The sequence below is a fragment of the Amphibalanus amphitrite genome, unplaced genomic scaffold, assembly GCF_019059575.1.
Source record: "Amphibalanus amphitrite isolate SeventyFive unplaced genomic scaffold, NRLGWU_Aamphi_draft 000147F_arrow, whole genome shotgun sequence".
Classification (NCBI taxonomy): Eukaryota; Metazoa; Arthropoda; class Thecostraca; order Balanomorpha; family Balanidae; genus Amphibalanus; species Amphibalanus amphitrite.
This window is the reverse complement of record NW_024881642.1, coordinates 688161-703620: the sequence shown is the minus strand read 5'-3', so window position 1 is coordinate 703620 and position 15460 is coordinate 688161. Positions and strand designations below refer to the sequence as shown.

At 51.0% G+C, this 15460-nt stretch overlaps 1 protein-coding gene across 7 annotated transcripts; it reads left to right on the top strand.

Annotated features, from left to right (window-relative positions):
• The first annotated feature begins 1130 nt into the window (after positions 1-1130).
• Positions 1131-15449, top strand: LOC122382809 (START domain-containing protein 10-like). 7 transcript variants are annotated; one of them, XR_006256731.1, is made up of 11 exons: positions 2551-2601; positions 3789-3935; positions 6621-6678; positions 7159-7262; positions 7793-8854; positions 9129-9264; positions 10037-10115; positions 10394-10490; positions 10940-11170; positions 13408-13569; positions 13932-15449. XR_006256731.1 is itself a non-coding variant. In XM_043368617.1 (4 exons), exon 1 carries the CDS (start codon positions 1396-1398, stop codon positions 2197-2199), a length of 804 nt encoding a protein of 267 aa, XP_043224552.1. In that variant the 5' UTR covers positions 1131-1395; the 3' UTR covers positions 2200-2541; positions 6621-6678; positions 7159-7262; positions 7793-8038. The 7 variants fall into 7 exon arrangements, 1 of the variants encoding a protein (XP_043224552.1); XR_006256733.1 differs by lacking the exon at positions 2551-2601 and adding an exon at positions 2675-2714; XR_006256732.1 differs by lacking the exon at positions 2551-2601 and adding an exon at positions 3629-3638.
• The last annotated feature ends 11 nt before the right edge of the window (positions 15450-15460 follow it).

The following is a 15460-nucleotide window of genomic DNA, read 5'->3' as shown; positions in this document are numbered from 1 at the left end:
CCGGAGGCCGAGGACGGTCCGCCCGCGGCGGCAGAGCTCTGCCAACGCGTGGCTCTGTTCCAATCTGCCCCCCCCCCCCCAACCACCCCCGGGCGGTGACGTTACCGCGTCCCTCAGTAAATCAGCCCGACTATCAGCCTGTTGGTCCGAGCGCCCCCGGTGCATGCACAAATTGCCGGACAGTTTATCTGGCGCCTGGCGTGCCGAGCAGATACAGTTTGAAGGCCGCGTGGGAAGTCGACAGCGATGATTTACTCCCGGGCGCCATGGGACGGCCGTGAACTGTACCAACACCCCCGCGCCCCGTCCCCCTCCCCGGTGCCGAAACAGCCCCCTCACGGTTGGCCGGTCCTCCCAGGCACCGGGGTCGGGTTCAGCCCAGCTGTCACCACGCCGGCACTGATCGTGATCGCCCTCTCATTGTTGCCGAGACCCTACGCCGCGCCCATCAGACGCCCACGCCCCCGGAGACGCCCTCCGGACGCCCTCCGGACGCCCCGGAATGGTCACATCCGCGTCGGAGGCTGCTCTGCGGGATGGGATCGCCCGCCGGCCGGCGGTGGCAGAGACTGACGAGCGGCGCTCCCGATGACGGCTCCTTGTTCCAAACCGTGACTGGGCACGGTCCGGCACGGCACGAGGGAGGTCCGGAAGTCCGTGAGACGACCAGCGGTGCCCTCGCCCCTCCCACCGTGGCCGCCCCGGGCCCCCACCCCACCGGATCGAACTGAACGAATGGAGAGGCGGCGAAATGGCCGTGGGGAGCGATGGGATATTTGTGCGTTGTATAGCGGCAACAAGCAAACCGTTTATTTTTCCTGCTGGCTTTTCGGTAAAATTATCAACAGTAGGTACGGAAGAAACTCTTCAACCTCTGCCTAACCCGTTTCTCTGGAATCGATTTGCTAAGAACCGAATTACGACTCCTTGTTCCAATTGAGACTGAAATTAGAATACATGTTTTATTAACTGGAAAGTGGAAAGCACTTCCAAAACCAATAAAACGGGCTATCTAGAACCGTTGCCCCGCATGGAACGACAGGAAAATTGGTCCGTGATAATTTATTGAAGGGATTCGTTTGATGAGAGGTTTACAACTAAGAACGACACACGTGTCTATAAATGTTGACGGATATTCTCCGTGGGTTGCGCGGGTTGCGCCACATTTATTTCATTATTTTCTTGCTGAACGTCCATCCCAACATTTCCTTTTTAACGGCCCCGTTTAATTGATTCCTTTGGCAGCTTAATCTTTTTTTTCTTAATTTAATCTATTTTGTTTTCGAAACCCGCACGATAATTGGTACTCGGCTTCTGTCGCTCAGTTGAGCGCGCTCGACATCGGGCTCTGTCTCCAGCTCTCCACTGGATCGCTCCCCGCCTATCCCCTCCAAAATGAGGCTCGGCGAGGTGCGCGTGGCCGATGAGCAGGACTTCGAAGAGCTCGCCTTCGTGGTGGACAGCCTGGACGGCTGGAAACTGGACTATTTCCAGGCGCCGCTCCGGGTCTGGGTGAAGCCCGCTACCAACACCAACTTCCACATGATCAAGGTGAAGACGATGTTCAGCGACGTTTCTGCGCCGGTGTTGTACGACGTGCTGCACGACTCGGAGTACCGCCGCACCTGGGACCGTTTTATGCTCGCCTCCAGCCCGATCGGCTGCCTCAACGCCTCCAACGAGCTGAGCTACTACGCTGCCCGCTGTCCGCCGCCGCTGCGCAACCGCGACATGGTGCTGCTGCGCTCCTGGCTGGCCGACGAGCGCGCCTACTACGTCATGAGCCACTCGGTGTTTCACGCGCAGCACCCGCCGCGGCCGGGCTTTGTGCGAGCCTTCAGTCACCTGACCGGGTTCGTGATCCGTCCCCTGAGCCCGCGCGGCTGCGAGCTGCACTATGTGACCCACGCCGAGCCTGGTGGACGGCTGCCCGCCTGGCTGGTCAACAAGGTGACGCAGACGCTGGCGCCGGGCCTGGTGCGCCGGCTCCACAAAGCCGCCCTCGCCTACCCTGCCTGGAAACGGAAACACGACACCGTCCACAAGCCCTGGCTGAACCCGGAACAGATGAGCCCGGTTCGGGTCGACCTCAGTTTGTGCCGCCGCAGTCCCCTGGAGGAGAACGAGCCCGCCCCTGACGAGTCTGAAGTGAAGATCGATAGTCGCATTGGCGAAAACTACCTGAAGCTTGCAGATTGACAGGCAGCGCTACCTGGCGGCGAAGTACCGAAGCTATAGTGATTTCAGCCGCCGCACCAGCTCACCAGCGCCCTTTGGGGACGGCTTTTATTTTTCCTCATGATTTAAAGATGAAGTTGTTATTCTTGCATACGGTTCGAAATAAATTGGAATATGTGGCAGTATGCGCTCATAATATTATTTAGAGACTTAAAAGTATGCCACTGTTATTTACTTATCTAAATGTTGTAACAAGTAAACTTATTTGGTGGTCATGACTTTGATTGTATCTCATCATTTATTGCGCAGCTGGGACGTCTTCTGCGCAAGGAATCTTCGAGCTCTTGATATCGTGATATTGCTGTGCGAAGGGCCTGTTCCAGCGCCTCCAGTAGAAATTCTTGACTGGAGGCTCTACCAGAGGTTTTACTGGAGGCGCTGGAACGCAATCTGGAGATTTCTGGAGATTGGCATCACATATAGGGGAGAGTGGTCATATTGCGCCACCTTAAGGATATCGGCCTATTGCGGCTGAAGTTGACCAGCTGTCATGCTTGATGATATCTCAAATTGTACCTCAGTTATTTTGGCATCAAATTACAACTCCTAATTTGTATCACACCCATAAAAATTAACAAGAGAAAAGTTTTCCGACACACCTGCAAAGGGCGCATTTACGGACTACCCCATCAAAAAGCGCCCATGCCTCTCATGTAAAAGCGCCCTATTAAAAACAACGGTTTGCCACCTAACTAAGTAGCCTATTTGAACGTGTCAGCCCATTAACCATTTATGCTGTGAAGGCTAAGGTAATGGTAAGGTGAGCGTTCTAATAATCAAAGTGTTCAATGAAATGTGTCCCAACCACCAGATGCTGTTTCTCTGGGTTGAAGAATAGGGCGCAAATAGGGTGGGCGCAATTACGAATGGAACACATTTTTCATGAGCTTCAAATATGGCGAGGACAGCGAAGCCACGGTGGTGATAAACTTCAAAACTACCATTAAACGAGCAATTAACAATGATTATTAGTTGAATCACTATCTCTAAGATAAACCATGACACCAGCAAAGGTCGAAATAGACTGTTTCGCGTAAGAAAATAGAGGAAATCACAAAAAATGGTCTGCGAGAAAGCTGAGACACCTCACCTGCCCCCGTGGACCGGAATAAGAGCGAGTTATTGGTGGTGAAGTAAATGCACACATTCGAGCATTCATTCGAATCGAAATTTGGACAGGAGGAAGGTGTGGCGCATTTAAGAACATGGCGCAATATGACCTCTCTCCCCTACCAAAAGAATGACGATTGCTCTCTCTTAAAACGCAAAATTTGTTTTCAATTTTATTAAGAAAGATTAAGAAAATTATAGCAATGTAATTTTCTTTACATTCAAGTTGTAAAATAATCAGTCAAATGTCCTTTGTTTACATTCGTGATTGTCACATGTGCGCCATAATTGTAGACCAGAGCCTCCAGAGAAATTTGGACCTCTCAACTCTCTGGAGGCTACTGGAGGTTTCTGGAGCTTTGGCGAGAGCTTTCTGGAGCTTTCTGGAGGCGCTGGAACGCTCTCTGGAGGATTCTAGAGCTTTCTGGAGCTTTCTGGAGGTTTCTGGAGGCGCTGGAACAGGCCCATCTTGTTTCTTTTATTCAATATTTAATCGAAATTTTTGAAGATATCTATGCTGATTAAAAGGACTACATTTCACAGTCATCTTTGGTAGTTATTTATTATCACCGCGCCCCTTGGGAAGGGTAAGTAACGGCAAGATTGTCAGATTCAGATTTAAATGTCTTTATGGCAATGATATTCTTGTTCTTTATTTCAACTTTTTATTTGAAATCAAATAGTTAACAGGAAGAAAGAGCACATATTTCATGCTGACAGCTGAGGCATGCCTGTATCTCAAGTATGTTTCTTACCTTGTATTCTTACCTCGTTGGGTTCCATCATCATATCATGTCTTGGGTTTCTGTTTCACTTCAGGGTAAATGAGCAATGACTAGAACCCTTAACACAAGAGACATGCCAGTCCTACGTTACATTGGCTGGTTCCTTAATCGTGCAGTTTGACATTGACTGAAATTGTGCGTCTCATCGGGGTAAAGCCTTTTGCTTTTCCTATGTTCGGAAAAAACATACAATATGAGCAACTTGTCGCAAGCATAATCACAATGTCGGGCAGGTACCTATCAATCTAAAAAGTTGTAAAGGCTGTCTGTTATACATGTGGGGCGTTCCACGACAAATCGACAAATAAAAAAATTAAATTTGCACCCTCATATTTATTCTTCGTTGAAAACTGGTTAAGGGGTTGTGATGGGCGGGGAAGCCAGCTGTGGCAAGGATTTTTTTCTTCGAACAACGGTTTCCGAGATATAGCCTCGGGCAATTCCTGGAGATCGCGCTGCAGCCCTATGTTTGGCGGCCTATAACTCAGAAACTATTGGTTTTCTACGATAAAAACTTAATATGGTTCAACTCACAATCAACCAACAAACATTTTGGCTATCTCGGATTTTCAATTTTTGAAAATTTTGATCACGTGACCTTTTGTTCTATTTTCCGAAGTGTGACCTTGATATTTTCCCCACTGAAAGTTGCAATTTTGTCTGATGACGATTAAAGCCTTATCAATTGTCATTCATATGCGATAATAAAAAAGTGGTTATCGCCCTGTGTTGACCTCAGGTCAGGTCATTTTTATGACCTGTCCATTATTACGAGCGGGAGCGACAGCGAGATCTCGAGAATAAAGCAAGATTGACAAGCGGTAAACGGTAAAGGGTACACACGGATAAGGTCTATAATTTTTACTAAGGTCATTTTCAGGGCAGGTCAAAGATGACGTCACAGGAGCTAAAAGGAAGTCAAAATAACGGCACTATACATACCTATATATGAAGTTTTTCTCGAATAACTTTCAAGGTATCCCAGCTAGGAACAAACTAATAGCACCATCGTGATCCTCTCGTCGATCCGCATCGAAACATATATATATATATATATATATGTTGACCTCGAAAGGTCGAAAGGTCAAAAGTTGACCTTAGATCACGTGACCTAAGGTCAACTTTTGACCTTTCGACCTTTCGAGGTCAACATACATATGTTTCGATGCGGATCGACGAGAGGATCACGATGGTGCTATTAGTTTGTTCCTAGCTGGGATACCTTGAAAGTTATTCGAGAAAAACTTCATATATATGTAGTGCCGCTATTTTGACTTCCTTTTTGCTCCTGTGACGTCATCTTTGACCTGACCTGCAAATGACCTCAGTAAAAATTATAGACCTTATCCGTGTGTACCCTGTACCGTTTACCGCTTGTCGCTATCTTGCTTTGTTCTCGAGATCTCGCTGACGCTCCCGCTCGTAGTAATGGACAGGTCATAAAAATGACGTGACCTGAGGTCAACGCAGGGCGATAACCACTTTTTTATTATCGCATATGAATGACAATTGATAAGGCTTTAATCGTCATCAGACAAAATTGCAACTTTCAGTGGGGAAAATATCAAGGTCACTCTTCGAAAAATAGAACAAAAGGTCACGTGATCAAAATTTTCAAAAATTGAAAATCCGAGATAGCCAAAATGTTTGTTGGTTGATTGTGATTTGAACCATATAAAGTTTTTATCGTAGAAAACCAATAGTTTCTTAGTTTTAAGCCGCCAAACATAGGGTTGCAGCGTGACCTCCAGGAATAGCCCGAGGCTATATCTCGGAAACCGTTGTTCGAAGAAAAAAAATCCTTGCCACAGATGGCTTCCCCGCCCATCACAACCCATTAGACCAATTTTAAGCAAAAATAAAATATGAGGGTGCAGAGCACTTGTCGATTTGTCGTGGAACGCCCCATGTGTCAAGCAAGCGTTTGAAGCTGGTAACATCTGGTGCACACACAACATCATATGGCAATGAGTTCCACAGTGAAGTGAAATACATTGAATGGAGAAAAAATGCCTCAGCTGTCAGCATGTTGATGTGCTCAACTCAAGTGTTTACAAATGGCTTTCACATTCTCAGGGCTGATTGTGTCTTAGAGGCCTTTCCTGGCTAGTTTTCTTACTGCTCAAATAGCTTGTCCTTGCCATTGTCATAAAAAAATGAATTGGCCTGAAATATTAATAGTAGTTTGTGGACTTAGCCCAAAGTCAAACTGGCAACTGTATAGCCATTGTATACCTACTAATGAATAGTCTGCTTTCAGTAATAACTGATGTTTGTTGTTGAAATTTTATGTTGATTACCAGATGTTGATGGTTGGTTTGTTGGTTGGTTGGTTTGGACTTAGCACCATATCCGGTGAACCAAGGTGCTAACCTGAACTATAATGCTATTCCAAGCGGTCAAGCAGCGGCAATGCCACATGCATTGCCCGGGAATCGAAGCCAGATGTTGATGCTGACATACTTACAGGCTACAATTATTCCTCAGGTTTGCTGAAGTTCAACATGTTTCTAACAAGAGCCCTGCTGAAGAAACCAAAGTCAAAGTAAGTTTACTGTTCAGCTTTCTAATATTCCTTGGTGATGACAATAGATAATGCTACAGTATTTGTTCAGAAAAGGTCCAATGTACAATTTGGCACTGTTGATACAAATATGCAACAGCATAAATTGTGGGATGTAGGCTGTAGGTTTTTAGGTTGTAAGTTAGGTTAGGTTGTAGTTTTATAGGTTTTAGGTTGTAGGTTGGTAGGTTTGTGGGTACTAGGTTGTAATGCTGTAGGTTGGTAGGTTGTAGGTAACAGGATCTGTCCAACTTACTGGCTGCTGCCACTTCTCTCGCCTACCCCAAACCATACTCAGATATCTCATTTATAGAGCGGGGAGCGACTTGAAACGGGCACTAACTAATCACCGTCAGTCCGAGACTCCGATGTTCTACTCTCTGAGCTAATTGGAACGAGTTCACCTTTCTCAGAATATAGTGGTTTTCCTTCAGTGTGCGTAACATTGTTTGTTTTTCTCAGGGACGTGATGGTCCTACTACAGAGCATGATCACCGGCCACAAGAGGACGGCCATCCGGCAGAGGCTGGATGATAAAGTGGAAAAGATAGCATTCGACCCATTCAGTAAGTACTTGGTTATCTGCAATCTGCATCTCAATTGTCAGCTTGCTATTAAGCATTCCCTTTGCCGCTGCTTTAATGTTATGTTTGCTCAATACAGTCACTATTTTTATGCCTCAGAGGCCAGTTTTATTAACCGAAAAGTCGCCCGCTGCCGGAATGTTTTGCCTAAACTCGTTCCCGAATTTCACCATCCAGGCGAAAAAAGTCAACTGATGTGAGTATTGATATCAGCCTACCCTGATGATATGCTTTGACATCAGCCGCTATTTCTTTCGCGTGATTAACCGACATTGAGGGAGACTGCCGACCTCGAGGGAGACTTAGAAATAGAAATACTGGCAGCCGTCTATTTTTCTGTTGGCAAAACTGGCCTCTACATGATGGAGTTTGTTGGATGTTATTAATTGTCCGTGGTTGATTTCTACCTGCAAAGCCCAGTCTGCAGCATCAAATGTTCAGATTTTTCGGTTATTGTTGTAGCTACCCTTTTCATATATGAAGCAGCGTGATTGTTTTCTTTCTTATTACAGTTCAAATGGACGCGCCGTACAAGGAGTTGAAAAGGATACGAAGTCTGGGGAAGAAGGAGTAGATAGTCGTTCATTGTGTTTTCATCATGCGCAGTATGTTTGTATTGTTAAATACGGCCAGGTATGCCGTACCCGGCCTGTGAATATACCGAGATGTGAGGCTATGTACGGACACGAGTCATCAGCAGTACTGAACTCCCCATGACCTTGTCATCGAGGCCGCAATATATGGTGGCTCACGTATCGGCGAGTGTTTATAAACGCGATACTACCACGGTTGTTGTGTCGATTTGGGCTAAATGCGCAATTCAACTCTCGATCCGGATATGACGATGCATAGAAGACCATGAGGTTAACACCGGGATTATGCATGGCTACACATACTCTTTGCTCTTTCTTGCTCTTTCTTTGCCCCTAAAATTGTTCACAAGATTCAAGGAACACATCTAATCATGTGATTTGGTTTCTATAGATTCTTTTAGCTATTATCTGACTATTCGTTCGTCTTTCGTCCTGGATATTCATTCCTTTCCTGCTGGTTTGACCTACCAGGCTGCTGCCTGTCGATTTGCGCCCGCTGATCCCGGTCGGACTCAGTCGCCGCTCCCCTTACATCAGCCGCCGACCTCCGTCGGCCCGTCGCCGTGCCTGTGCACGTGCCGGGACGGCGCCTCCCGTCTGGCTCCAATGAAAATCGCTTGTAAACGAGGCATGCTTCGTGCCCAGGCCCGCTCAGCCCGGCCGACGGGTACGGAGAAGGGTGCAGAGCAGCTCGGCCTCTGCGCCGCGCCGGAGGACGCTGCAGTCAGTTCCGAACGTGCCGACTGCGCCGACGGCGACGGTTTCTTGGTTGTCGTTTGCTGAAGTGATATTGAAGCGACACTTTGGTCCAACTTTGGTCGAGCTGGTCGAGCCGTGAACCCTGTGATTCTGTTGGTACGGTGCGAGGTCGTATTCGTTATGTTTTGTCATGGTGTCAGGGAAAAGAGGGTAGTGATTATTGGATGGTAACATCGGTCGGGTCTTGTGAGAAATCTACTAGACTAAGCGCTACACCCTCAGGTAAGATGTTTTCAGTTTCTTCATTTTTCTCTTTTGTTTTCATTTCATCTTTTTCTATATTAATTGTTCTTTTCAACGATGAAGTTTATTTTTTATCACATTTTTGTATATTTGAATCTGTGGTTGACTTTATTCCGAAAATCCTTACAATGTAGGTACCTACAACATATAACACATTTCTGCTTGCTGAACTCGGACTCAGTCTGTGATCGTCGGTGGCCTGACCTGTCGTTCAGCAATCAGCTCTGACCTCCCGCGTGCGTGGCACCTGCAGCAGGAGCCTCCCTGCGGCACCGGCACCATGGCTGCTGCTGCGGCCGCCCCGACGCCCGACCTGCCGGCCGCCGTCCGCTCGTTCGTCGAGAGCTCGCGCCAGCTGGCGGAGGCTGCTGGCGAGCAGCTGGACAGAGGTGAGGTCCGACCCACCGTGGGAGGTCAGATGACAGGGGATCGGTCCGTCTACCGTAGGAGGTCAAAAGGCAGAGGGAGGGCGGTTAGATGACAGGGAGAGGGTAGATGACAGAGGGAGAGGTAGATGACAGAGGGAGCTTAGATGACAGAGGGATAGGTTAGATGACAGAGGGAGAGGTTAGATGACAGAGGGAGAGGGTAGATGACAGAGGGAGAGGTAGATAACAGAGGGAGAGGTAGATGACAGAGGGAGCTTAGATGACAGAGGGAGAGGTAGATGATAGAGAGAGAGGTTAGATGACTGAGGGGAGCTTAGATGACAGAGGGAGGTTGGATGACAGGGGGTGTTCAAACCACCGTGGGAGGTCAGATGACAGACGAGGTCAGATGACAGAGGAGGTCAGATGACAGACGGAGGTCAGATTACAGAGGAGGTCCGTCTACCGTTGGAGGTCAGGTACTGACGGAGGGAAGGCCCATCGTCCGCTGGCCCCGCTCGGACCGTTTGCTGGTTATGGCGATGAGACTCGGGCCATCAACTGCGTGGCCGTGGGGTGCCAGCAAGTGATAAAAGTGGTGTTTTATTGGTCAGTCGGAATGCGTGCTGACGAAGTGCGGTGGAACGCGACGCCAAGTTAGCGTTTGTGCGCTGTTTTTTATGACACAGGGCGCTGCTTAGCCCGTGAGAGGGCCGTTTGATTCCGTTCAGTTTGCTTCTATTCAGTGATGCATTTTGTTTTGCGTGTCCTAATTTAGCTATTTTATTTTCAGTTCCGGCATCTCAGTTTCTGTCGAACAAGATTGAAATGCTCGGTGGGCTTATCGAGATGTATCAAGGACTCTTCAACAGGTATCCACCTATGTTTAACATGGATTTGTACACTTCATATTTCCTCTGCTTTCCCTTATATTGTCGTCTCACCCATCGTTGCATTAGATTACACGACAATAATTTGACACATCACTTTTACAGCGGCTTCCTTCATGAACATCAGCGATCTATATGCGGATTATGCACTACCCCTTGTGAAAACAATTTTTATTTTACCAGATTTTCGGCATGGAAAATATATCGCGATTCCTTTCCCACGAACGGCAACCAAAACGCGTCCTTTCTTTTGTGGACAGCTGCGGCGTCGAATCGCGGAAGGCTTTGGAGGAGAAGGCTCGGGCCAGTGATGACAAGGAAGCCATGTCGGCCATTGATGCCCTGATGGATGCGGAGGTGGGTATTTCAGAATTAGCAGTTTAACAGCTAGACCGCACTTTTCATAACTGGGTAGGTATCTGGGCAATACAACTCGCTACTCAGTACCGCCTAGTACAGTCTGTCTTAAAAAGTACCGCGCAAAGTAACGGTGGATCCATCAAGCCTGACCGAGGAAGGGCCTGCTATCATTTGAAATTCACCGAACCAATTGACCTGGGGAATGGACAAGAATGTCCTTTGCTTCGGTGACTCAAATTTAGCAGGCCCCTCCTCGGCTAGGCTTCACTGGTCCCGTCACTGTCGGGGTCTTGTCACCCTCTCCCGTCCGTCTGTCCCAGTCGGGGTTTTACTGTGGCATCTCCCGCCCGGCGGCCCGCCTGCAGTCGGAATTTTATCCCTCCCCCTCCCGTCGGCCCCCATTGTTGCTGTCACCCCCCCCCCCCCTCCCCATCCCCTGCTCACAGTCAGAGTGGGACCAGTTCATCACTCGCCTCAGCGCGCGGCTGGGCGCCGACTCTGTGCCGGGGCCGCGGCTGCACACCGGTCTCCCGTGCGGCCGTCTGCAGCTGGCGGAGGCCCGCAGCGGGCTGCTGCGGCCGCTCTACGAGCCGGCCGGGCCGCGCCTGCTGGTGCTACTCCGACACCTTGCCTGACAGCCGTGACGTCGGCACGTCGCCGAGCTGCAGCACAGACGGGTTAGTGGGAGAACGGGACGGGGTGGGAGCTGCAGCACAGACGGGTCAGTGGGAGACGGGACGGGGTGGGAGCTGTAGGATAGACGGGTCAGTGGGAGACGGGACAGGGTGGGAGCTGTAGGATAGACGGGTCAGTTAGGGAGCGGGACGGGGTGGGAATTGTATGAGAGGCTGAAGTCGCCGCACGATGGCATCGTAAGAGGGAGGGGACGCGCACTCCTCGTACGATGGAGGTGGGTCATTTTGGCTGATGTCCGATTGTTCCGCCACTGGCGCTGAGCTCAAACTTGCTGAAGACGAAGGTTCTGCCACGTTCTGTCCCTGACGGTTGTAATTCCGCGAAGCGGAAAGGCGAGGTAGCAGTTGTCCTATACCCTGCCGCCATTCAGGCCATTCCTGCCGGTCGTCTGCAGTCGCTGATGGCAGGTCAATCTGCGGCATGCTTATCCAGAGATCCTGCCTGTCAGAACTGTGCTGTGACTGCTGGCCATTGGCAGCAGCTTCTGGCAGATGCAGATGCAGATGCATATCTACCCTGAGTTCCTGCAAGTCAGGACTGTACTGCGGCTGCTGATTCTCTGCAAGGGGTGGTATACACATCCGCGGTATATTCACCCGGGGTACCTGCCACTCAACACTGTACAGTAGCTCCTGGTCATCTGCATGTGCTGATGCCACAGGCGGCATATTTACTCTGACGTCCTCCCACTCACCAGTGCCATACAAGTGATTCAGCGGCTGAGTTCGCGGGAGAGTCGTAGAGCGTTGACTTCGGTAGGGCCTACCGAAGTCAAGATGGTAATCATGATTCTGCCGTTGTCCCTGTTGCTGTTGTTGTGGCTGTTGTTGTTGCTGCTGTGAATGATGGTGCGGATGATTTAGTTGGCAACGCTGCTGTCGCTGCTGCTGCCGCCGCCTTGTGTGATGATGCTCTTGCAACTGTCCATCTAATTCGCGATTATGTAGACGCGGAAACGCCCTTTTCCTCCAGCAGCAGCAATACAGTCTTTCATTCAAAAACCACAGGATTATGACAGTGACCGACAAAATCAGCAACACTGCGATGGGCGCAACGTTTGTCATTGCACGTGAGCTTATCAGCTGACAGTTCCCTCGCTTTAGACCGGCGCATTTGCAGATGAGTCGTCCCTCGTCGCTCTCCTACACTCACAGCTCGCTATTGACGACGTGCAGTCGATCACGGCACTGGTGAATAGCTGTCTACTGTTATCGCCACGCCACAGTCACTGACAACTGCCCTGGCCACTGTGATGATGCCACTCGCGTCACCCCCTTCTTCTGACTAGTGGCGGCCGCCTGGCACCGTTTCAGTACCGACTCGCCTGGAAGGCCAGCTGAGCAGGATGACGTCATCAGTCACGGCGCACATGAGGAGCGGAGCCCCTGAGGCTCTCCCATCATTTCACTTGCAAACGACCCGAGAGGCAGACGCTGGGGATGCGCGGGGACTCCCGGGAGCGCAGTGGCGGATCCAGTACAGAGTTTTTTTTGGGGGGGGGGGGGGGCAAACCATAACAATTTATCGATTCTTTCCATGCCTCGTCCATAAGGCGTAATGTTAAAATTATGCCGTTTGGGAGGGGCAAATGCCAATTTTGCCCCCCCCCCCCCCTGGATCCGCCACTGCGGGAGCGTAACACGTGTATCTCGTGTGCACGCGTTAACTCGCGCCCCGCTGGGGGTCCTGGAATTACACGCCCTGCTGGGGGTGTTTGAACATCCCCCTTCCTGGGACACGTAGCAACACGCCGTAGGCGGCGTTAGGAAGAGCTAAAAAATAATGAAGAAATTACATTAGTCACTTTTAAGGTCAGGCAAAGGTCAGGTCACCAGACATCACCGAAGGTAAAATTTCGCCACTTTCCAGGTCAAGCTTCGATAATTTTCGACAAACTGGCGCATAGCTATAGAACGGTTTATCCTGCATGGGGCAAAAGCTACCAAAGTATACTTTTTGCGTTCTTGTTTTTTGCAATAACCTTTGACTCAAAACTTGCACGAGCTTACTTTTAGCAACATCGTGTGCGTCTCGTCAAGACGCATCGTATGAACTGTAAGTTGACCTCGAAGTGTCAACTTGAAAATTTGACCCCAGGTCAAGGCACTGTGTACTGCAGTACTGCACGTACTGTGAGGTGACGGTGCTCGTCGCTGCTGTCGCTGCCGCACCGGGCCCATGTCCCTGCTGACCCCAGCTCCCCGCCGTCTCCGCCCAGGCCGAGTTGGAGCGTCTGCGCTACGCCGTGCTGGTCGTGTCGTTCTCGGACCGTGGCGCCGTGCTCCGCTGGCTCTCTGAGACGGGCTGCCCGTTCCCGGTGCTGCTGGACCCGCGGCGCCGCCTCTACACCGCCCTGGGACTGCCAACCGACCTGCAACAGGTGGGGTCACGTGTTAGTGTGAGCGTGTGTGTCCTCCGTCCGCCATCAGGGGTGGGCAAGGTAGGCGAAAAGGCGGATAAAAAGGAAAGGTTGGTTCGTATGTGGAGACAGGTTTTATTTCATCCCTCCGCCGCTAGGTATGAGTCTATTGGTTCCTCCCTTCACCGCCAGGTGTGAGTCTATTGGTTCGTCGCTCTGCCGCCAGGTGTTAGTTCCTCCCTCCGCCGCCAGGTGCGAGTTAATTCCTCCCTATGCCGCCAGGATGAATCTGTTAATTCCTCCCTCTACCGCCAGGTGTGAATCTGTTAGTTCGTCCCTCCATCGCCAGGTGTGAGTCAATTAGCTCCTCCCTCCGCCGCCAGGTATGGAGTCACTCGGCCCTGCTGGAGGAGGCTGAGCGACGTCTGGAGGCTCCCGACTCTCCTCCACTGGAGGTACCGTACCGCGGCGGCCCGGCCGACCCCCACCAGCTCGGTGGCGACTTTCTGCTGGACAGCAGCGGTCGGCTGATGCTGTCCCACCCGAGCGCCGACCCGGCCGACCGGCCGACCGTACAGCAACTTCTGGACACACTGGGACGGCACGCGGCTGGGGATCAGTAGATGGAGGGGGCGTCTCCCGGCGATGAGTAGGGGGGGGGAGGGGCGTTTTCCGGCGATCAGTAGGGGGAGAGGGGGGCGTCTTCGGTGATCAGAAGGGGGGAGGGGGCGTCTCCCGGTGATCAGAAGGGGGGGGGGAGGGGGCGTCTCCCGGTGATCAGAAGGGGGGAGGGGGCGTCTCCCGGTGATCAGAAGGGGGAGAGGGGGCGTCTCCCGGTGATCAGTAGAGGGGGGGGGCGTCTCCCGGCGATCAGAAAGGACAACACCGGTGACTAGTAGAGGGGGGGGGTCCCCCGGTGACCAGTAGGGAGAAGGGGCGTCCTCGTTACTCAGTAGCGGACGATACGACCAGTAGGGGACAACATGAGTAGGGGGGGGACGACACCGTTGACCAGTAAGGGGCCGGTGGAGATGAAAAAAAAAAAACGTAAATGAATTTGCAGGACCAGTAAAAGAGACGAAGGACGACTTAGAGCAAGGGGTCGGAGAAAGAGGTGTGGGCTCAGCAGTATATACCGAACGCTCTGGGATCATGCTGTCTGTCCACGGTGACCATACAAATTGTTACACAACCTCTTGGTTATCACAAACCCAAGACTATATTCTCTAACCCATTTTGGGATAATATAGTCTTCTTCTTGGTCCCGAAGGATCGCTGGCCTTTGGTTCAGATATATAATTTATGCACCCCAGTTTCTCAATTTTTACCGTTTCACTACTGGTCGTCCCGCCGTCCCCTCTCCCCCTCCCAGCCATCGGGGGCCTTCAGTCACCCACGCCGTCTCGAGCTGCGAGCCCGGGCGGCTCCCTTATGACGCTCCGCGGCCAGGCCCGCCGCACGGGAGCCGCGGAGCCGAGAGACGGAGCCGGCCGGAGCCCGGAGCCGAGTCGGTCTGGGAGACGCTGGCAGCCAAATGGGAGACGCCGGGAGACTGGGAGACGCCGGGAAGACTGTGGGAGACGCCTGGAATAACTGAGCCAGCTGGCTGTAAATGGTGCCGGGTCGGCTGATCGGGAGACTACCAACGACATTGGGTGTCGCCCATTACTCGTCCCCTTTCGTGATGAAAGCGATCGATCACGGCCATATCACGATACTAACGATTTGTAAATAGAACGTGCTAATGCAGCGAAAACGCTGATTCGTTGCGCGTGTGTACGTCTTAGCTTCAAGTACCCATATGCGGCAGTCATGTCTGTTCAGTAACATGAATGGGCGACGTTACTGATGATGTATTCTTACCCTAATACGTAAATACAAATTTATCTACTACGAGCGAAATACGCCTTTG